The sequence below is a fragment of the Urocampus carinirostris genome, chromosome 4 (genome assembly GCF_059441175.1).
Source record: "Urocampus carinirostris isolate Australia breed hairy pipefish chromosome 4, RoL_Ucar_1.0, whole genome shotgun sequence".
Lineage (NCBI taxonomy): Eukaryota > Metazoa > Chordata > Actinopteri > Syngnathiformes > Syngnathidae > Urocampus > Urocampus carinirostris.
In genome coordinates this window covers 45,625,222-45,649,866 of record NC_142352.1, presented here as the reverse complement: position 1 = coordinate 45,649,866, position 24,645 = coordinate 45,625,222, and the positions used below count along the sequence as shown (strand labels likewise).

At 38.3% G+C, this 24,645-nt stretch overlaps 1 protein-coding gene across 1 annotated transcript; it reads left to right on the top strand.

Moving 5' to 3' along the window:
- Positions 1-24,370, top strand: LOC148367681 (tetraspanin-3). Its single transcript, XM_088334697.1, has 7 exons — positions 1-209; positions 3,304-3,495; positions 3,570-3,644; positions 13,961-14,062; positions 21,746-21,898; positions 21,977-22,060; positions 23,166-24,370. The coding sequence occupies exons 1-7, from the start codon at positions 147-149 to the stop codon at positions 23,256-23,258; spliced, it is 762 nt and encodes a 253-aa protein (XP_088190823.1). The 5' UTR covers positions 1-146; the 3' UTR covers positions 23,259-24,370.
- Positions 24,371-24,645: the final 275 nt, after the last annotated feature.

The following is a 24,645-nucleotide window of genomic DNA, read 5'->3' as shown; positions in this document are numbered from 1 at the left end:
AAAATCCGCAGGGTGAAGCTGAGCATTTGGAGCCATTTCGGTATCAAAACAGTAGATGCCTTAGTACGGCAGGTGCATCTCATTTCTTCACTGTCGAACCGGGAAGCCATTTCTATTCTCTCCTTTTAACTTAGATCCAGCCAACAATGGGCCAATGCGGGATCACATCATCCAAAACCGTCCTGGTTTTCCTAAATCTCATTTTTTGGGTAAGCTAATGTGACGACTTTCGAGCGGCATCCTTGAGGAGGGCGAAGCCGTGTTATTAGCAAGCTAGCGCACTGCGACAAGCGTTGCGCCTTTTCGGACTTGGCTACGTCGAAATTCCTCATTTGAGGATATTGTATCAGAAATGATTTTTGATACGTTATCCACAATATGAAGCGCTAGGGGACAAGTGCGAGGGAGCCGCCGCCGTGACGTAATGTGGCAGCTGTTGACATGCATGTGCTACTTAAGCTAGAAGGATGCTAACAAAACAGCATCCCATAATACAGGGGTCTCAAACTCGCGACCCCTGGGATGATAGTTTTGAGACCCCCGCCTTCATGTGAAAATTAAAGGGATAGTGTATTTTATTATCCCACTAGATTCTTTCGTGCCACCGAAAACAAGTGCTAAAGGCACAATAGAAGGAGACACAATATGGAAACTCAAAGTGACCTCTATTACTGTGGAACAGAAGAGAAATAAGAAAAATATGATAGAAAGGAATTAAGAGGAGAAAACAAAAAAAAGACAAATAAAGAAAAATAGTTAAAATAAAGAGAAATAAAAAATTGAAAGAAAATGGTAAATGCACTTCTCTTAATTTTTTCCCATTTCCTCTTTTTTTTCTCCATTTTCCAAATTTTGCTCCCCCTACTTTCCTTTTTAATCCCATTTTTATGTTTTGCCTCGTTATCTTATTTCTTCAAAAATATTTTTCCTTTCTTTTTGTCTTCCTTTGAAAAAGGCTGAGTAAAAATTGGAAGAAAAGGGGTGCTTTTTGCTCACTTTCAGTCTCCATAGTTTTCCTTGGACTCATGTTTGGTTGCACTAGACATTACAGTGATATCTAGTGGACAAATATAAAACACTGTCTCTTTAAGAACAGCAGATTGTTTTTACCAGCACTGTTTTTGTGGAAAACGCTGTTTGGCCCAACCTTACCCAGACCCTAGCTTCAGCTGCGCCCAACTCAATTGAGTTTCAGCCCTGATATAAATGCCCAATTGCTACCTTTTAGACTGATCATAATGCAAGGTTTGTAACCGTATGTCAGGAGTGTCGAAACTTTTCAGAACGTAAGTTAGATTTGGTAAGCTGAAAATGTGTGAGGGCCCTCTCTTCAGCAGGACATTCTTTGAGCTGTCTTCAATAAATTTACCTTCTGTGAAAGGTTGGCCGTGCTTGGAGATCAGTGTCGCAACCTCGTAGCTCGCCTTTGTAGTATTTTCAATCGACTCGCTGGGTCTTGTGAAAAAGCGCTGCTGTGCCATTAAAACAGCTTCTAGCTGCTTCAACTTTTCACAGCATTCGTTTCCAGTTGTTGGCTTTTTGTAACAACCATTTTTCGTACGTCATTGCCTCTTGATACCATATTCTTTGAAAACAGCCACGTTCTTTTGGAAAATTAGGCAGACACAGTTTTTTTGGATTTTGGTGAAAAAACACTCGCAATTTTTACATGTCCTGGAACCCTCACAGTCTGGAAGCTGCGGACCTTACATTCAACTCTCCTTTTTTAAATTACAGTCGCCATGTCAAAGGTGGGGTGGGCTAAAATTCTCACAGAAGGGCAAAGTGGCCAAAGGGTTACTGCCATCATTTGGTAAAATGAGAATTCCTGTTTTGGTACAAATTTATTTTATACTCCGGTCAACCTTACTGGTGAGCCACATATTAGTTTATGACAAAGGCCGCAGGCCAGTAAAAATTTGATCACTGGGTGTAACGGGCCCCCTAGTCTATGCCTGCCGTACGTTATTATAAAACATTGCAAGGTTGAATGTTTCCCCCCTTTTTGTTTTGAAAATAAAATTCATCTTTTTTACATTGACTGACTTGCAGTAAAGATTGATTTGTACAATATGATCTTATCTCATCTCATTAGCTACACCGCTTATCCTCAGTAGGGTCTCTGAGGTGCTGGAGCCCATCCCAGCGATCATCGGGCAGTGGGCAGGGGACACCCTGAACTGGTTGCCAGCCAATCGCAGGGCACACAGGGACAGACAACTCACTCGCTCATTCACACCTAGGGACAATTTGGACCGGCCAATTCACCTGAAATGCATGTTTTTGGAATGTGGGAGGAAACCGGAGTGCCCGGAGGAAACCCACGCAAGCACGGGGAGAACATACAAACTCCGCACAGGAAGTCTGGAGCTGGATTTGAACCCACGCAGGAGGTTCCCAAGACATGAACTGTGCCGCACATGCGCTAACTGCCGTGCTGCCCCGTACAATAAGATGTTTATTATATTTTGTCCGTGAATCCCTCTTAAATAATTCCAAATTGTCTGTCAGTTTCCTTTCATTCCTTTCTTTTGTTCCGCTGCTTCCAGACGTGTGCTTTCATATTTTAGCATTTATCCAATTAGATTTCAGCCATTATTGTTTATTGTTGCTATGCTCGCAAATCTACCTGCTGGCCTTTACAAATAATCCTGAAGACACTGTACCCTAACATCAGTCTTTGTCAAAGATGCTGGTTTAGCCAATCAGATTCTAAGGTTGCGTCTGAGTGCCAGCTGGAAGGCGTTGGGAAACGTCACCAGTTTCACAAACTATAAGGGACTAGGGGGCAGTAACCCACCAAAGCAATTGCGCCAACAGCCGAAAAATTTGAAGAGATCGAGCTTCGACTGTAATCCGGATCGACTTGGCCCCTGGGAGCAGACAACATCAACATAAATTGCTAACATAGTTGTGGTATTCTACATAGTCTGTCCAGCTGTGAGTAAGTAGGTGCCACCTTGTGTTTGTGATGTTTAATTTCTGTTAATAAGGAGGATTTGCAATCAATAAGGGGAGATTGAGAACCTGTTGACGATACGTAAGTACACTTAAAATTGAAGTTACTGTCACTTTAAATGGTAAGCAGTTACGAGCGGTGAGCTTTCTCTAGTCGTAGCCTCTGGAACTGCTCGTCAACTAATTTTCCTTCGTAAAGCGAGCAAGAGTTTTCCTTAAAAGAAAAAAAACTAACAGAAATTCTCGTGTTTAGAGGTGTTCTCATAAAGAGGTACCACTGTACATTGAAATGAGACTGTGAGTTTATGACGATTGAATATCGTCTTCTACGATATTTCTGCCTAGGCGGCAGCGGGCATTTTGTGCTACATCGGCGCTTACGTGTTCATCACCTATGACGACTACGACCACTTCTTTGAGGACATCTACACATTGATCCCGGCCATTGTCATCATCGCCGTGGGAACGCTGCTCTTTGTCATCGGTCTGATTGGCTGCTGTGCCACCATACGCGAGAGTTCCTGCGGCCTGGCAACTGTAAGTGGGCATTTGCCGCTCATCTTAGGGAAGGAAAACAAAATCACTTATTGACCTTTTCTATCTCTATTAAGTTTGCTGCCATCCTGCTGCTGGTGTTTGTAACAGAGTGTGTGGTTGTGGTTCTGGGCTACATCTACAGAGCAAAAGTAAGCAAAAACATCATTTTCTACACTACAAGGTGCAGTGGCTCGTAAAGCGCACCGCCAATAAATAAGACTAGGGCCACGTCAAGTCAAGTCATTTTTATTTGTATAGCCCTTAATCACAAAGAGTCTCAAAGGGCTGCACAGGTTATTGCACAGACTATTATGACACCATCCCCTGATCTGAAACCAACATGAGGGCAAGGAAAAACTCAAAAACCTCAACATGAGGAAAATGAAGAAACCTTGAAGGGACCGTACATGTGGTAATCCCCCTTTCAGGATGACCAGGCTGCAATGGATGTTGCAATTACAAAAAATACAGAGATATTGTCAACAAAAAATGTAGGTTATTCATATGCTATAGAGTAGAAGTGTGTTTTTTTTTTTTACATAACTTTTTATTTCTCACACAAACTTTGACAGAGGTTTGATTCCACTATCATACATCAACACAAACACAAAACATATACACTTGACACACCCATAAATAACAGAAGGAACAACAGAAAAAAAAAATGTTAATACACTACAATCAATAAAATAAAAATGGGGGGGAGGTGTTTGGACATCAAGTAAAATTTGTGTGATAGGCTTCCATCTTTTCTCGAATTGATCGAGTTTTAGTTGAAGTCTTGCAGTGATTTTTTTTCCATAATGTACAGTTGCTTTAATTTGTCTCTCCATTGTTTTATGTCAGGGGCTTGTGGTTTCAGCCAGGACACTGTGATCATTTCCTTTGCTACCAGAAGCATAACCTTTAGTATATATTTCTGTTGACCAGACAGTAATTCTTCTGGCAAAATTCCTACTACGTAGGCCATTGGGTCCAACCGCAACTCCCAACCAATAATTAATTTTATTTATGTCTGGATACTTCTCCAAAAATTTAACATTACATGGCAATTCCAGAAAATATGCGTAAAGTCTCCGACCCCCCACAGTTACGCCAACAAAGATTTGAAGTATTTTTATATTTTGAAGTGATAGAGGGTGTATAGAAGAATCGCATTTTTACTTTCCATTCAAACTCCCTCCATGTCGGGCTGTTGGTTATTTTGTGTCCCTCTTTCAATGTTTTTTCCCATTCGTTGTCTTTTATCACTACATTAGTTTCTTGTTCCCATTTTTCTTAACCACCATGTCATCATTACTGAGATCCATTCTCAGGGCTTTATATAGTTTTGATACAACCCCCTTTATTGATTGTCCTTTTGAATATGATATTAATAATTCCTCAACTTCTGTCGCATTTTATGTTAATTTTGCCTGAGATCAAAGCCAGGTGAGAAAGCTTACCACGTGTTGTAAGTCATAATTTTATTCATATTTAGTTTCTTTTGTCTTTTATTAGCATATTTGGTATTGGAGTAATCCAAAAGTAATTGAAAGTAATCCTACCCAAACCTGCCCTTAATCCATTCATTCTGGATTTTTAATTTCTTCCACCTCGTGACTGATATGTATGGTAACGATTCCACAGGCATATTTGGACAAGATCGCTGCTCCATGTCCACCCATATCGTATCTTTGTCTGTAGTAATCCATAAAATAAGTGCTTTAATTTGAGGTGCCCAATAGTAATATTTAATATTGCGTAGGTCTAGGCCCCCTTTTTCTTTAGAAGCTAACAGGGTGTTGTATTTTATTCTAGGTTTCTTGTTTTGCCACAGGAATTTTGTTATCAATTTATTTAACATTTTAAATGTGGCTGCCGGGATCAGAATGGGAAGGGATTGAAACAGAAATAATAGTCTTGGTAATATGTTAATTCTAATTGTTTCTATCCTTCCGATAAGGCTTAAGGGCAAAATCTCCCATCTTTCCAAATCTTTCCTTATTTCTTTTATCAACATTCCATAATTTGCATCATACAGCTGTGTGGAATGTGGTGTAATAGTCACCCCCAAATATTTAAACCCTTTATTTGTCCATTTGAAATCAAATCTTTCAATCACATCTGTTGGACATTTTCCTGATATCATCATTGCTACTGTTTGCTCTCATTATTTAAATACCCAGCTACTTCTCCATATATTTTAAGGTTCTCCAACAGTGGTGGTATTGATAACGAAGGTTCTTTCAGTATTACCAACAGGTAATCTGCAAACAATGATATTTTATGTTCTGTTCCTCCTTTATCTAATATCCCCCTTATTTGCTCATTTTTTCTTATTGATTCCGCGAGTGGTTCTATGCTTATTGCAAACAAGAGTGGACTTAAACAGTCCCCTTGCCGGACTCCTCTTTTGATGTCGAAGGAATCTGAGCAGTGACAATTTACTCTTAAAACGAGATTTAGGATTTTTATAGATTATTTTCACCCATTCTACAAATTTTTGAGGGAAGCCAAAAGCTATAAGTGTTTGATGTAAGAAGCTCCATTTCACCCTATCGAAAGCTTTTTGCTTCCAAGCTTAGTAACTTCGAGGGTTGGGTCTTAGATTTTGTACTCGTAATTATGTTTAGTATTTTCCTAATATTGTTTGCACCTTGCCTTCCCAGAATAGAACCCTGTTTGATCCTTTCTAATTAATTCCGCTATGAATGTCTGCATTCTTTTTGCCAGTATGCTTGTAAGAATTTTTAGATAGTTACACAGTAAACTAACTGGTCTATATCTTTCACACAATGTTGGGTCTTTTCCTTCTTTGTGCAAGACTGTTAGGATAGCTTCTGACCAAGATTTGGGGGGGGGGATCTCCTTTAGTTAGCGAATAGTTAAATAATTTATGCAGTACTGGTGTTAATTCTTCCTTAAAGCTTTTGTAGAACACCCCCGGGAATCCATATTTTCCTGGTGATTTATTTATTTTGAAGTTTTTTATTGTATCTTGTATTTCCTCTTTTGTAATGGGGCGAATAATTTCTAATGTATCCCCCCCTGTTAGTGTTGGTAAATGTAGTTTTCCCAAAAAGTTCTGTGCCGTGTAGTTATCCAAGTCATTTTCTGAGTCATTGTATAAATCTTTATAATAATCTGCAAATTCTTCTGCAATGCCTTTTACTAAACATTGTTTAGAGATAGGATGTTTTATTTGTAATATAATTCTGTTTGGGCCTTTTTAAGTTGGAAGGCTAGCAATCGACTGGCTCTATTGCCCATTTCATAATATCTCTGGTTCACAAAACGCAAAGCCCCTTCTGCCTTATTTGTCAAAAGTTCATCTAATTTGCCTCTGGTTGTTTTTAATACCTGTAATCTGGATTCATTTGGTGTTTTTATGTTCTTCTTCGAGTTCCTCAATCTTATCCTCCAATTCCTTCTGGTTCTTTAATCGGCTTCGTTTCAGTCGGGAAGATATTTAAATTATTTTCCCCCTTATTACAGCTTTCCCTCCCTCCCATAATATTGATGGAGAAACCTTACCGTTGTCATTGATTTGAAAATATTCCTTAATACACTGTTTTATTTTGTGTACTACGTTTTTATCTGAGAGGAGAGATACATTCATCCTCCAATACCTAAAATGGGGTTCATTGTCTAAACTTAATTTCAAAGTAATTGGAGCATGGTCACTTATAGTAATATTCTCTATACCACACTCCATTACTGTATGCATATGTTGTCTTGAAATGTAAAAGAAATCAATTCTTGAATACCTGCCATGAGGGTTTGAATAGAAAGTATAGTCTTTAGTTTGGGGATTCTTCTCTCTCCATGGATCTATCAATCCCAATTCTTTAGTTATGTTATTCAACATCCTCGACCTCTTTGTATCTGTTCTATATACTGATGGATACTTGTCCACTTTGCCATTTTGTACAGTGTTAAAGTCACCTCCTATAAGTAACCTTCCTTTCGCACAGTTGGTTATTACTTTGGCTAATACTTGAAAAAAGGTCCCCCTTTCCTCAATTGGTGCATAAACATTCATTATGAAATGAAATGATCTGCATTTATATAGCGCTTTTCAAGTCAAGACTTCCCAAAGCGCTTTACAATGTGCTCCACATTTCCCAATAGCGGCCTTGCAGCCATGTAAGGCGCTAACCTGCTTATTGGGGGTATTAGGGGTTCAGTGTCTTACCCAAGGACACTTCGACATGTAACACGGACGAGCCGGGATTCGAACTGGGATCCCTTGATCCCAAGACGAGCTCTCTACCTCCTGAGCTACTGCCGCCCCATTATTGATATTTCCCTTCCGGCCATTGACCCTATAATCATTATATATCGCCCCAGATTGTCCACTTCTTTTTCAACTTTAAACGCCACCCCTTTTCCAAGTAAAATTGCTACTCCCCTTCTTTTACCATAAGAGGCGTAAAACACCTGGTTCACCCATTCTCTTTATAGCTTCTTATGTTCAATCTCTGTCAAATGTGTCTCTTGTAATAAGGCTATTGAGCTTTGGAATGTCTTGAGTTGATTCAATATCTTCTTTCTCTTGATGGGGTGGTTTAGCCCATGTACATTATATGAAACAATATTTAGATTGCTCATGATTTATATTGAGTCCCACTGATTTTTGAAGCATACAAAAAAAATACATTAACTACTAACACCTCCATTGACAAAACAAACCAACTAACTAGCAAACATACTAACAAGCACACATAATACCCCACCAAAAAGAAAAAAAAACACACCCAAAAAACAAAAACACATGTCTTCCAAGAGTCCAATCGGAGAGTTGTGGCTACCCACCTGGAAATATGCAACTTGTACAGTTGTCCATAGTTATAATTAACTAAATATTTTAGTATAGCTCTATACAAAAAAAAACAAATATTGTTTTAATTTAAAGATAATAATTTTACTTACTTCTAACTTATTGAATACTTAATAGAAAGGGTAGACATGGTCCTTACTCCTTCACCCCAAATCTACCCTTTCTACCCTTAATAGAAAGGGTAGACATGGTCCTTACTCCTTCACCCACAGTCACCTTTTGTTATGGGGGTGTTCTTTCGCCTTCCTATCGTTCCGGTCACTGTGGTCCAAATGTTCTTTGACAACATCTTTTGAAATGTCTCCGTGTTGTCTTCTTCCACTTCGATCCCCATTTCTTTTAGCAATGTTGCTGCCTCCGTCAGTGTAGAAAATGTTTTTATTCCTGAGTCCAAAAACATCTTCAGCTGGGTGGGATATGGGGAATGTGCCTAACTTTTTTTTCCTTTAGCTTTTTGATGACGTCCCTTACTTGTTTCCTCTTTTTTTGGATTTCCGTGGTCTAGTCTTGGTTGAAGTAAACGGTCTTGCCTTCGTAAGTTGTCTTCTGTTTCCATGCTTCTTTCATCACGGATTCTTTCACTCTGTAGTCAGTGAAAGGTACGATAATTGCCCGTGGCGGTGCTTTACCTTGGGACTTGTTCACCAGTGAGCGGTGTGCCCTCTCAATGCGCAAATCCATATGTCCCGTTGTCGGAATGTTCGACTTAACGAAGTTTGTTATGAAGCCGATTGTGTCGTTCCTCTCGGCACCCTCCGGAATGCCATGTATTCGAATGTTGTTCCGGCGTGATCTTGAGTCCAAGTCCTCACACTTTGTTGCTAGTTTGGCAGTTTGTTGGAGCAGGAAGGCTGTGAATTGCTCTAGTCGTATCGTTCGCTCTTCCGTGTTAGCATGTAGCTCCTCCATGCCTTCCACCCTTCGCTCCAGCAACACAGTGCGCTTCAGAAACTCTTCAATGTTTTTTTCAAGTCTTGCCATGGCAATCTTGTTCTCGCTGGCTGCTTCGGTGTGTTCTTGCCTTAATTTACGGATTTCATGGAGGATGGCCGAGTTGCGTCCTTCGTCGACTGATGACATTCCTTCTGCTCCCTCGATCTTTTTCTCCTTAGCGCCAATTTCCTCAACAAGTCTCCCCTTCTTGACCATGTTTTGTTGAAGTGTTTTTCTTTGATATGAGTTACAAATTGTACCGTTTCTGTCTTTCTCCTAGTAAGTATTAAATTAGTCTTTAGTGATTTTTGCCAGAGCTACTTCCCTTGCTGCCGTCTACCTCATAGCGCCACCGGAAGTCCATACAATTATGAGAAGTGTGTTTTAAGCTTAGATTTAAACATTTCCACTGAGGTTGCAGATCAGATCTCAGGGGGGAAGTCATTCCACAGCACTGGTGCCCGGATGGAGAACGCTCTCGAATCTGCGGAAGTCTTCTTGGCTCTTGGGCTATGTTCCCTCTAATTTTTCATGTATCTGAGCAAACACACAAGCTCCCTGAGCGAACTGAGGTCTACTGTGAGCAACATCAGATATGCACGCTTTATTTTTAAATAAGTAATTTGGTCCATTTAAAAAAAAAGCCAAAAATCTAAAAAATGGGATGTGTAGATGTTATACATGTGAGAGTCCTGCTTTGGCCATGGGAAGAGTCCTGCTTTGGCCTGGCCAAGGATCCTGTTCTGGAAGATATGAGACATATACACCTTTCAGACATAACATTTTGCTCACATTAAAACATTCCCATTTTGCACAATGATTTGTGCAAGCAATACTACCAAAAATAATACAGAAAGACTACTATGGAAACATTACAAAAACACTACAGAAATAATACTACAAGAATACCACACAAATAATACTAAAAAAAAAATGACAGAAAATTACTAAAGAAAAACTTTAAAAAATACTACAGAAATACTTCTATGGAAATACTACTGTAACACTACAGAAATACAACTACAATATTACGACCAAAAACAACTATAAAAATACCACATCAATTCCCTTACAAAAATACTACTAGGGAAATACCGCAGTAATACTGCTATGGAAATATAAAAACCGAAATACAATGTTTTGCAGAGTAGACCTTTCTCACTTGAAAAAGAAAAAATCTCACCCAATTTCACCGCTTTTCTTCCATTTGCACATACTCAGTCAACCATTCCATCTCAAAATAACTGCATTTCTTTTTTACTGTGGCTTGGTGAGTGGATGTGTCGCTACCTGTTCCTTTCGCCATGATGCGGGGTTTATATTAGCATCTGCTAACCTGCACAGCGCATATCGGCGGGGCCCAGACGCAAGCACCGTCAATGCCATGATTGGCTTTGTAACGTAAGTGAACTGTATGGTATCATTGGCTAGACACCTGTCACTCACTGAGTGAGAAACAAAAAAAAACAATATTATTGGGAGAATTAATTAGATTGGATTAAGTCTAATATTAGATATTAATTAATACATTATGTTGATGTTGTTTATGCGCTGGATAGATTTTCTTGTGCGCTGAGAATGTGCGGGAAGTGCTCAATTGCGCACGCGCACAGCTTAGAGGGGACATAGCTCTTGGGATCACCAGTAGACCCGCGCTTTCAGAACGAAGGCTCCAGACCAGAACATAGGGGGAAATCAAATCTGAAAGATATGAGGGAGCAAGTCCATGTATGATTTTGTATACAGTAATACCAAGAGAACCTTGAAATCACATCTTAAGCAAACAGGGACAGGGACAACCAGGACAATTATTTTTTCCATTAATCGTTTTTTCAAAAGACATTTTTAATTTAATCCTCTTTATTCAAATATTGAAGTTTTGGACGGATAGAAAAATAGTGCACAAAACAACTGAATATTCTATAATATCAAAAAAAAAAAAAAAAAAAGGTTTGTTATTAACCTGATAATAAACAAAAATACATACAAATCTATGCTGTATATCTGCAAATATGGAATAGACTCTTTTAATACCACCTTGTCCAAAGATCATATATTTGGTTACAAAACAAAAAAGAAAAAGCATACATTTAATTTCACGTATAGCATTTTTTTACCCATAAAAATATATTAAAAATGTAAACTCACTTTTCAAAATTTTGCTAACACATTTGGTTATTTTGGTTGAATCTTTCAATATAATAAACATTGCCAATATGAAAATGACATAATATGCTTAAGAGTCTGCACCTTGTGTAGAATTAAACATGTAATCATTTTGATTTTTCTTTATTTATTTAATTAGTTTTCAGATTTTTCTCTTTACTTCTGTAGCACCTTCTGTTCCCTTAAAAATGGTTAACATTGTTTCACGATTTCACAGTCAAACACTACAAAGTTGAAACTGTCATGCCAACTTTGTTTGTAAAGATGGAATGTTCAATAAAACAGTCTGCTCTCTCGGCCGGACCGTAGTGGTACTACAACTCGGCGTCACACAAGAATTGTGTTAACTCTTATTTGCATTGATTCAACAATATTAGTGCTCATGAATCACATGATAAAATGAATCGATGATCTAATTAGTTGCCAACAATTTTAAAATTCTATTTTAGTCGATTTTATCAATCAGTTGTTGCAGCCATTATTAATTGGTCTGTAAAGCGCATAGGACAAGAACTATTGTAAGGGTTAGAGTTGCTAAAAAATTAAAAAGAATGCTTTATTAGCGGGGCAGCACGGCGGCGCAATGGTTAGCGCGTGTGCGGCACAGTTCTGAAGTCGTGGGAACCTCCTGCGTGGGTTCAAATCCAGTTTGTATGTTCTCCCCGTGCTTGCGTGGGTTTCCTCCGGGCACTCCGGTTTCCTCCCACATTCCAAAGACATGCATTTCAGGTGAATTGGCCGGTCCAAATTGTCCCTAGGTGTGACTGAGCGAGTGAGTTGTCTGTCCCCGTGTGCTGGCAACCAGTTCAGAGTGTCCCCTGCCCGATGATTGCTGGGATGGGCTCCAGCACCCCCGCGACCCTACTGAGGATAAGCGGTGTAGCTGATGAGCTGAGCTGATGAGCTTTATTAGCGCATTTATTAGTCAGAATAGATCATTGATCACAATTACTTACATTTGCAGAGGTGAATTGATTTTAAATTGTGGTGTGAAGTGCGTCAGAACATATCCACTAGACCACTAGGAAATAGGGATACAAATGACACATGAAAAGGCATTAGGTCCTATTTTATCATCACACTATTTTTAGTACTAATTGTTGATGTTGTTTTTAAGCCGTGCCGCTAGAATATTGTCACCATTAAACCGTTCCCGGTACAGCTTATCCGCAAATTCTTTACAAAGCGCACAAAACTCTGAACTGAATGACAAAAAAGGCATTGTCGGAAGTGGTTTGGCTGTGTCATAAATATAAATAAACGTATGGCCACACATATTCAAAACATTTGTCACTTGCAATGCTTAGTTTGAACTCAGAAAATGTGAAACCAAATTGTGTCTTCTTTAACACACCTGCTACAAGGGCTGCACAATTTTGGGGAAAAAATCCTAATTGCGATTTTTCAAACTATTAATGCAATTTTTGATTTTAAAAGAAAAATAAATTTTCTGTGCTATTTTTGTTTATTGTGAGTACTTAATCGTTGGATCTTACACTCTTACAATAAGAATACTAATGGCATGTCATAAACATGTTTTATGAGGAATACCAGGGATATATCGATATTTATTTTTAAAAAAGATATTTAGCTTTTGAAGAGTAAATCTTTATCACACACATCCAAGGGTTAATATTAGTGACATGCTTTAAACTTGAGTAAACAGTGCCCTTTTCTGGCAAGCTTTGTTAGAGTCGCTGTCTGCACACACAAGGGTCACACATGGATGTGAGGTGTGCAACCTGCAAACTTTGCCTCGCCTTTGTTGGCTAGTGCCCCTAAAACTTTCCTGTGATTGGCCGTCGCTGTTAAAACCCGTACTGTAACTATTCAGGTTGGCCAAACGCTCCATTACTCAAATAACAAAGGGGAACTATAAATCTTTAAAAAAAAAACAGTTTCCACGATTACACAATCTTACTACGTCACAATGCAATAAAAATTAGATAACGGTTAATCTTGCAGCTTACCATGTGATAACGAAATAAGGCCTTTTCATGTGTCATCTGTATCCATAGTAATCAACATTAATCAATAAAATCAAATTTCCCCACAGTGTGATTCCTATATAATAATGATTTTTTTTATCTGGTACAATTTATACTCTGGAGCAATTTATAGTCCGAAAAATACTTTAATTCCTGTTGCTTTGCAATGCAACTGTGCAGCCCTTTGAGACTCCTTGTGATTAAAGGCTATACAAATAAACATGACTTGACTTGCTTTTAATGTTATGTAATTGAGAACAACCATCTATGTACCTGGTCAACGGTATACATTTTTTGACTGATTTCTAATTGCATAAATTTGGCGGACATTTAAAATTTTGTCCGCTCAAAGGGTGCACCGGGTTACAAGGCACATGCTCAAATTCCATACCAATTTGGGCTTTTTGGGTGTGCTTTAAAATCTAGAAAATACGGTAATTTCATGTAGATCCCTGTTTCTTAGGTGGATTTTAGATTTTGAAAAACTGTTGCCAGAAATGAAAATGTACTAAGACCGGAGCAAATATTATGAGTTAATAAAGTATGCATGTTCTAGGTGGAAGATCAGGTAAACCACTCCATCCAGAAGGTATACAACGAGTACAATGGCACCAACACAGACGCCCCAAGTCGCGCTATCGACTATGTGCAGAGACAGGTGAGCTGAGAAAGTGATACTCATTGTCTCTTTTTCTCCATTGTTCTGTTGAGAGGGTTCCAGTGTTTCCCAAAGAATTATCTGAGACCCCGGTGGGTGGACAGTCTAAGGGGGTTCTGGGGTGTACGCCCGCATAGAGCAAAAATCGAGTTATTTTAATTTATTTTCACATCGAAACGTTGTTATACGGCGTACACAATTTGACATGATTAAAAAAACACATAACTTATACGGTTTCCTCATATTTTAACAGGTATGTTATTGTAAGGCGCAACCTTTTAGTGATGGGAATTCCAGCTCTTAAAATGTTTTCGTTGCTTTAACAATATACTACCAATAATAAACATTATGCATTAAATTAATGAATAAGAAAGGCGCTGCCCGACCTACAAACGAATTAGGTCTCCGACGATCCTTCGTAAGTTGAATTTGTTCGTAAGTTTCTTCAGTGCTATATTTTGTATGTTTAAGTTTTATATAAGTATGCTTAAAGCTTGTATAAGTAACCTTATTGTTTTGTACTGAAAAATAAGCATTTCATAAAATAATATTCTCTATAAAGATAAATAAAGTGAGGTTTAGCTTAATTTTGGGAGATGCGAATAAAAGCGTTTCGACCATTTTCTCATCCGTATCAAGCTTTCTCATTCCACTTTCAAATCTTCTTTAAATTTTACATCAACCATATTGAATGGATGCACAAGATAATAAACAACAAAAACGTCATAGTTCTTAGCGCGCTAATGATACAGTACACGTTGTAGTAGAAGCCGGATTTCTTTGCCGGGGTGGATGCTGGGTGACCTCTCACAGCGCCCTGCGGCGGAAAGAAGCACTACATTATTGTCCTCTACTCGGAAAAAGGTGCACACAATACAAAATCTAACTTGCAGCAATGTCCGGAAATTTGTCGACACCCAGAAAAAACTGTTCGTATCCAGCTTTTGCGCAAGTTGAACGGTCGTAAGTAGGGGAGCGTCTGTATATTATACTTGCCTTATACTTGTTTTTCACTCTACAGTAAACTTTTAACTAATGTCAACTTTTTTATACTAAGCAACTTCAAAGTCAATCAACACAAGATCCCTGAAAAACAAACTACTCAACAAAATACAAATTTGAAACGTTAACTCCTTAGCGCTATCAAAAACGTCCACATACAAGAACTTTTAACTATTTACAATTAAACTCCTAACAAATATTGACGGAAACAATAAAGAATTCTGCAAAACACACAAAAATATAAATTAAAACAAAACTAACATGACTAATCTTTCACTTTTACATGACTAATAAGTTTGGTGGTTTACAAGGGGAAATGGGCCAGAGTCTCAGTCACAATTATGCCCTGGTTACAGCAGTGAACAACTACGTACGTTAAACATGCATTACAATAAGGTTATTAGAGCACATGGCTAATATAGTTCTCTATATAAAGCCCTATAACTCTAAGTAAGTTTTTATGTGAACAGCAGAGCATGTGTAAGAGTAGGGAGTGAGACAAGTGAGTGGTTACCTTTGTTGACTGGTGTGAGACAGGGGTGTGTGATGTCACCATGGCTGTTTAATCTGTACATGGATGGTGTGGTGAGAGAGGTTGATGCAAGAGTACCGTATTTTCCGCACTATAAGGCGCACCGAGTTATAGGGCGCGGCCCGAAAAAATAGTTTTTGGTCCTATATTTGACATACATAAGACACACCGGATTATAAAGCGCTACAACGGGAACGTCGACAAAACAGTCAGATAGTTCTGTCAAACTTATTACCCCCTTAACATTCCGAAAGCTTGCAAAGAAGCAAATACGTGTCGAGAACACGTGCGGATGCGGTGTCCGTACGATGTCACTCAAATGCATCGTTCCAAATATCATTCGGAAGGTTAAAGTCTTGGGATTCAAGAAATGCCAACCATTCCTTAGTTTCTATTTTCTTTTTCGCTCGCAACTTTACTGTGCATATGACAATAAACACTTGGAATTGAGTTGAATTTAAAAATAGACACTCCATTCCATCCATTATCTGCACCGCTTATCACAGAAACATCGAGTTCAGTCTGAAACAAGATACAGGGAAAATATATAGCTGGAGTAGCTCACCGAAGTCGTTGTGTTCAATAATAATGTGCACCTTATATCCATGAGTGTAGTAAATCCAGGAGAATAAAATATTTACAAATACAGAATAGTAAAAAAATGCTTTCTCTATGCCGTCAACCCAACGTGTGATTCACATTCATCTTTTTCGGCCAATTGCAGGCTTTGTTTTGCCTTTAGCCTATGCCAGCCTGTAAATGATAAAAAAAGATCCGCCCCCTTTACCTCCGAATAACTTTAGCCAATAATGATCGATTCAAATTATGATTGACACATTGGTTAGCCAATGAAACGCCGGTAAATAAATCCCAGCATACACCACGGACTACTTGGCTTCGGGGGAAAATCTAGTCTGCGGCTGCTGCATTAGTTGCAAGACTTTGCAACTTACCGGTAATATTGATCCATAAAAAAGGCGCACTGTATTATAAGGCGCATGGTCAGCTTTTGAAAAAAATAAAGGCTTTTAGGTGCGCCTTATAGTGCGGAAAATATGGTATTTGGCAGAGGTGTAGAGATGATGGATAACAGTGGAACGGTGTGGTTGGTAAGTCAGTTGTTGTTTGCAGGATGACACAGCGCTTATGGCTGATTCTGAGGAAACCTTGAGAAGGTTCATCATGGAGTTAGGAAGAGTGTGATAGGTCTAAGTTATGTGTGAATATTGGGAAGAGTAAGGTGATGAAGTGTTCACGTGATGCAGTGGGCATGGCGTTGGAAATAAGGTTGATTGGACAGGTGCTGGAAGAAGTTGAAAGCTTTAGGTACTTGGGTTGTCATGTGGCTGCAGTTGGTGGAATGGAGTGCGAGGTATTGTACAGAGTGAATCAAGGAAGCAAGGTTTTGGGTGCTCTGAGGAGAGTGATAAGCAACAAGAGTATGAGTATGGATGTTAAAAGGGGACTGTATGAGAGTCTGATTGTGCCGACTGAGAGATTTGAGAAGGAAATTAAATGTTTTTGAGATGAAGTGTTTGAGGAGTATGTTAGGAGTGACAAAATTGGATAGATTGAGAAATGAAAGTGTTAGAGACAGAACTGGAGTAGTAGTGGAACTGAGCAAGCGTGTGGATAAGAGAGTACTCAGTTGGTTTGGACACATGGAGAGGATGGATGAGGAGCGAATGTTGAAGAGGATCTACAGAGCATAGGTAAATGGAAGGAGACCAATAGGAAGGCCGCAATTGACGTACCGTATTGTCCGCGCTATAAGGCGCATATAAAATCTATTTTTTTTTTTTAAAAAGCTGACTATGCGCCTTATAATCCGGTGCGCCTTATATATGGATCAATATTGAATTACAAGGTCTCGCAACTTACAGTAAGCAGCCACCGACTCCATTTTTCGCGTAGAAGAAGTGCGCTGTGCATACTGGGAAATATTAAACAACGATTCTCTCTTATTTGTGTGTTTGTATAAAGACCCTGAAATGGCTCCTATTAAGAGACACGCTTACAATGCAGAGTTTAAACTCAAGGCGATCAGTCACGCAGTAGAACACGGGAATAGAGCAGCAGCGAGAGAGTTCAACATTAATGAATCGATGGCCAAGTAAGGAAGACTAAACAAAGTTTCCGTGGCAATAAAAGCGAGATGGCCACAGTTAGAGGACACACTTGAACAGTGGGTTGTTGAACAAAGAGCAGCAAGTAGCAGTGTCGGTACAATAACTATTCGAATGAAGCAACAGCGCTGGCAAGGGAACTTAACATTAAAGAATGTTTCCTGTTGCTTTGTGCTTTTGTGTTTACGTTGTAGCGGGCAGAGAAGGGAGTCGTAGGCAGAGTGTCAAACAAAGGTGCCAACGAAAGCTGCTTTATGGCATTTAAACTTGCAATCGAAACTTACAAAACAAACCAAAACACGAGAGTGGCTCGAGCCGGCAGAATTAAGAGTCCCCCTAGGAACTCGCTAACTGAACAATGGTTCCATGGGTGAATTGTGTAAAACCCACTACAACGTTTTACATTTTACAGTTATTATGTTATTGCTTTACTGTTATTGTTTTGTACTTGTTGTTTTTGCACATTACGAGTGTCGCAACGTTTAATTTACCATAACAGTATCAGACGTTTTTTTTGCGTGTTGACTAAATGGAGGAAAAGTAAAATGTTATGCCTTGCTGTTGTTCAAAGATGTTAAAGATGTGTCACGAAAATTGTTTGTTGTTTGTTATCTAATAATAAAGTTAGACTGACCTATCTGACTGTTTTGTTGACATTCTCTTTAGCGCGGCACCATCTAACGGTTGAATAACGTAACTACATCCTCTACTGTAGCCAAGTCAAGTTAAGTCACATTTATTTATGGCGCCCTTAATCACAAAAATGTCTCGAAGGACTGCACAGGATTACAGTTACAAAATTGCACAAATTACCTGATCTTAAACCAGCATGCACTTATAGCGCCTTATAATGGGGTGCGCCTTATGTATGGAAAAAGTGTAAAAATATATAATTCATTGAAGGTGCGCCTTATAGTGTGGAAAATACGTTACATGGATGGTGTCACGAGTGCTCTGCAGAAAAGAGGTATAAATATAGTGGAAGCTAGAGCTCTTGTTGGTGATAGGAATGAGTGGAAAGGTGTTGTAAAAGGATAGTGGGATGTTTAGATGCGTTCTAAGGGATGGGCAGGGCACCCATATGGTGCGGTAGGGGTAAACCAGTGAAAGCTGTCGGGCCCAGCTGTTGAACAGAAGAGTGTCACCCTGACCCGGGTGACATGGCCGCTTTCTTGTGTCCCGTTTCATCTGGAGGGACGAAAGCATGACCAACTTGGATGCCGAGGTGCTTAACTTGTTTGGGTGTTTGGGCATTTGGGTTGGCTATGGTCCAAATATTTTTGTGTGAGTGTTGTTGTTTTTTTTTTTTTTTGCTACTTTTCCCTTTGTATTTTTTTATTTTCTTGTATTTTCTTTATTTTTGTACGTGTTGTCTTGCTGTCGGTCACCCCTCTCAAGGGATATGGCCAGGGTAGATATAGATAGATATATATAAAGCCCAGTTGTTTACTGTTAGTCATGGTCATGAACATTGGCGTAAGCAGACCCTTTTTGGGGCTCAAGCACGCCCAAATTCAACCCAAACACCTCCAAAATTATAGTTTTTTTTTTTTTTTAATTCTCTTTTCTTTAATATAGAACAGGATAAGCCAAAATATGATGAAGAGATAAAAAATAAAAAAAGGAAAATAGAACACAAATTTGAACAACGCAGCGTCTCAAACCCTCCACTCCCTCAAAATGGTTCAGTCCGTTTAATTCCTAGCAGCGTGTTAAGATGTACTCTGATAATTGTGTAGATTCTCCTCGATCTATCGGAAGCGCAGCTCTGAGAAGTATAGGAAAATCCGGGTTCACATGAAGGTGAGACAGACTCTGAAGGGAAGTCGGATTTAGGTGCAACACCGGTGTTGGCACTGACGACATTTACTTGACATTTCAGTCAATGGTGGTCACAAAGGGGGGTGAAGAGAAAAACAACACTGATTGCGCATGTGAAAAATATTTGCTTCAGTCTGTGACTGCAGACAGTCCAGAGTGGGGACATCCTGTTTCAGAAGTGCATGTAAATGCTTGAAATTGTCCTCATGTTCCTCAACAAATATGCTTAAAAATGATTCTGACACTGCTGTCCAGTGTCTTCTCTTTGCCACTGCATTTCTTCCCTTATGATTGACAGCATTTCATTTAGTTTGTATGGCGTTGTCCTATGAAGTCATTGCCCCTTACAGGTACACCCTAAACAGGGAACCATGAAATGTGTATTACAGGGTTCCTGCAGACAAGGCATTGAATTCATTATTCCATGCAAAAAGCTGCCTTATGAATGTAGCAGAAGAGTTCTTTGGAATTGTTTGTTTTCTGACAGTTTTGATTGAAGTACTGAAAACATCCTTTTGATTTGATGTTTTCCAAGTCTAAAACTTTGGAGGGCCATGTTTTCGGATGGAAAGTTTTCAACTCGACCAAAATGTAATAAAATGAGAAATTGTAAAGTAAGCTACTTTTAGTTATTGTGTATTTCTCAAACTCCTATGTTACAAATTAACTTGCTATGAAATTAACTTGTTTAACATGATGAAATTAATGTGTTTAACCTGTTTTTCTATTTTAATACACAAAGTAATCATACACACACACACACATATAGCCTCACTCAAAGATCCACGCATTTCAGTATTTTTCCATTGTATGTAATGCGCATGCGTGACTTTTCAATAAATTCACGCTACTGACCCGGAAGTGGTTAGAAATATCCGGACAGCCAAACGTGCAACGTTGCATCTCGCTGACGAATCTTCTTCCTACTGCAGTAGCAAAAACTTTAATTCTTGCCTTTGCCTGAATTCCTTGGTCAGCCGTGGCGTTTGTCTCTTTTAAAACAGACAGAAATTACATTAAAAATGTGTTTAAAATTGTCTCTAATTTAGTTGAGTTTTCTTTTTTGTTTGTTTCTTTGAATTTTTTTGTATTGTTTTGTTTTTTACTTGGTCTTGAAATTTTTTTCAAAAGGCATTAAAAGTTTGACTTGCACCACACTGGCTCAAATGTGTATGAACCTAAATCAGCGGTCTCCAATATAGATAGTTGAGGGGCCTGCGTACCGGTTGTGAAAGTAGCTCACCAGTGCTAGGTCATTGTGATTTTCTAGTAAAAATATTTTTGTTATTGGTTGACTGAGTCAATTTAACCCTATTTTTAATTAATAATATGGTAATAACATAGTAACAACATAGTAGTACTATAAGTTGTTATTTTCGAAATTCAGATAAATAAATTCCAGTCCATGGGCTTCATGGACCAAAAAAATCCATTCAAGTATTGATAAATAGTTTTAAGCAATTAAGAGAGTATAATGATAATCCATTTGTGTATTAAACCATTTTACTTATTTTGTTTGTTTTGATTTGATGTATTTTAAAGGAATACGGCAAACTAAATTACAATTTATGGGCTTTAAAAAGAGACTGATGAAAAAAATGCTGTTTTTAGCTAACTATCATCCTATCTTTTTATCTTTGTACTTCGCTATCTTCCTAGCTTTTTAGCTATTAAGTAAACTGAATCTTGGCCTCCTTTCTAGCTAGCTTTGTTGTAGCTTTTTATCTGGCTATTTCAACGTGTTTCTACTCTTATAGCCAGACATCTAGCTCCCTTTTTAGAATTTTACCTGTTTATCTTTATAGCTAACTATCAAGCTGCTCTTTTAAGCTATTTAGCAAGCCATTTAGCAATCATCTTACTTTTTTTGCTAGTTTTTAAGAAAGATTTGAGCCTTCTTTCTAGCTAGCTAGCTTTGTTTTTTTTACCTTTTTAGATGACTTTCTACTCTTATTAGTCTTTCTTTCTCCCTTTTAGTTTTTTACCCATTTATTTTCTAGTTAACTATCAATCTACCCTTTTAGCTATTTATCAATCCAGCTAGCTAAGTTGCTATTTTAGAAATTGAAATCATAGCAGGCGCCCTTTGCGCTAATAAATAACAAAAGGTTGCTTATCGCTTGAAAAAGGTTTGAGAACCCTGGTTGAGATGCTGATTGTTCTGCTGATGCGTAAACAAAACACATCTGCATGTTATTTTAGCTTCACTGTTGCGGAATCCATAATTACTCTGACTGGAAGAACACTCATTGGTTCAAAGAGTCTAAAAACAACAGCGTGCCCGTCAGCTGCTGCCAGCCCACCATCAGCAACTGCACCGGCACTCTCGTCCGCCCACAAGATCTCTACCAAGAGGTGCAAGAACACACAACAGCACTTCTATTTTTTTAAACGAATAATTGTTTAATTTTTTTTGTATTGTTTTTCTTTTAGGGTTGTGAAGCGCTGGTTGTGAAAAAGTTAAAGGAGATCATGATGTATGTCATTTGGGCAGCGCTAACTTTTGCATCGATACAGGTGAGAACGACACAGATTGCAAATTCTACTGTGCCTTGCAAAAGTATTGCCCCCCCCAGGATTACCCCCCCCCCAAAAAAACGTAATAGATAACAAAAACTCTATTTTCTAAGACTCGACTACATGTGAGACACAATCGTAAAAGGAAACCAAATTCGATATTAATATTGAGCCAGCAAATAAATAATTGAAAATTAGGCCCTCTTTCAGTTAATATTTTCTACAACCCCTTTTTCTGCAATCACAGCCACACGTCTTTTTAGGTATGTCTTGATACGTTTTGCACATCTAGAAACAGAAATATTTGCCCATTCTTTCTTACAAAACAGCTCAAATTCCCTCAGATTTGATGGTGATCATTTGTCCACAGAATTTTTCAGATATTTTTCTGGTGTTCTTTCGGAAAGGGCGTTCTTCTTGTCACTCCCCCATCTAGGTCAGATTAATGCAGAGTACAACAAATAGTTGCCTTTGCACAGTCAGTCTCACCTCTTTTGTGTATCCCTGCAGGTCATCCAATGTAATTGTGGGACTCTTGGTTGCTTCTCTGATTAGTTTTCCCCTTGTCTGGGCCAAAAGTTTTGAGAGACCTTTTAAAATTATTGCTCACACCGTGCTCCGGGAGATGTGTAAATATTGCAAAAAATCTTCTTTTATCCTATTCCTGCTTTAAACGTTTCTACAACCTTATCCTGGACCTGCCTGGTGTTCTTTGGTCTTCATAATTCTGGCGTAAAGCTTCTTACTGCAGTCTGTTTAGGTGCATTTAAACAGACTTACTGACACACAGGTGCACTCTGTTTGGTTATTGTCAATCATTTAGGTTGACATTGGATCATTCAGAGAACTTCTGGAGTCAGGTGGCTGAGCTTAAGAAACACCAACTTTTTAGTTTTTGTTGCAAATATAATACAAAATTTCAAAATAATTTGGTTCGCTTCAGGATTGTCTCTCAAATGTTTTTGATTCTTAGAAAATATTTTTATTCTTCTCAGCTTTAAGTTTGAATCCTGAACTATGACAATATGACACAAAATTCTTTTGTCAGGCACTGTCATTTGAAGTATACAATCTACAAAAGTTGTACAATTGTGTGCACTTTCAGATGCTGGGTATGCTGTGCGCTTGCGTGGTGCTCTGCAGGCGTAGTCACGACCCGGCATATGAGCTGCTGGTCACCACCAACAGCTATGCTTGAAGGGCTGACCTGGCCTTCAATGTCACCACATCATGGTAGATTTCAGCTTTAGTTCTATATTTAAGCTTACCGTACGTATTAAAGCTCAAGCGCACCTTGCACAGTCCAATAAAGTAGCAAACACTGACTATGTGGTCCTAAGAAAGGGAACCACCTATTTGTTCTTATTATTGACATCCTTTTTTAGTTCTTTTTTCTTTTCCCGGCATTCTTTAAAAACAATTATCAGCATTATTTATCATTTTAGAAATAACAAGCTCAGTCAGTAAGAATGGCAGAAAAAATAACTGTAAATATGTCAAATCCTGTTTGGAAGTGTGTAAAAGGGAATGTGTACTTGTGATAATTTAGTATGAAATTGAATAAACGATATGCGAGATGCTCCAGTGTAAATCATTTGCATTTGGAGGTTAATTAATTTAATAACAGACTCAGAATTGTTAAGCTTGGACTCTCATCCAGTCAAGTCTTTAACTGTATTACTTTAAACATTTACGTTATGTACTTAATCAGAAAACAAGAATTGGTTATGTGTGGTTACAAAAATAGTCCTTCAACCAAACGCACCTTATCCTGTACACAATCTTACAAAATTTGTGTGTTTGATATGTTTCCATATGTGCTCCTTTATATCTTGAATTGGAGTTTTAAAGACATTTGGTGGTAGTTTTGGTATAAAAAAACAGCAGTAAGCAATTATTTGGGTGTACCCTGAATCGTTTAATTTAGCAATGAAGCAGATAGTTTATATTTCTTTATTTCGTTTCATGTCGTGAATTTTTAGTTCTAATCCTCATCACTGTTGAAGCACTGTGAAAAATATAATAATTATAGAGTGTGAGCAGTTTGATCCCCAGTGTCGTATTTGGATGTATTATCTATATGAAGCGTTGTTTTGTTTCATCTTTTAGCTGTTAGTAATACGACCGATAGCAGGAATTATTTTGTACATATATAACATGGTTATTTTTCTGTGAAATCATGAAATGCTTTTATTTACTTGGAACTGTACGTCAAACAAGAATGTTTCCTTTGGGATACAGTTAAACCACCTGAAACATATAAATGTATAGCTTGGAAGAGGAAATAAATAAGTCAAACATTTCAAATGACTATTCGTCCTTTATTTTTCTTCCTGGGTTGAGAGGATGATAGAAATGCTTTATCATGCAAAAATACACTCTGTCAAATGTATCACAATAATTAATTTGCCGGGTAGATAAAAGCACACATCTGAAGTGTGGTCTTAAATATACACAGTATACAGTACAGAATGTCAATATAATAACAAAAGTCAAACCAATGGCAAATATATTCAAACTAAACAAAGTTAATACAATTTGCGGTCTTTTTTTGAGAAGCAGGATAAGATATTGCTGCAGTAACT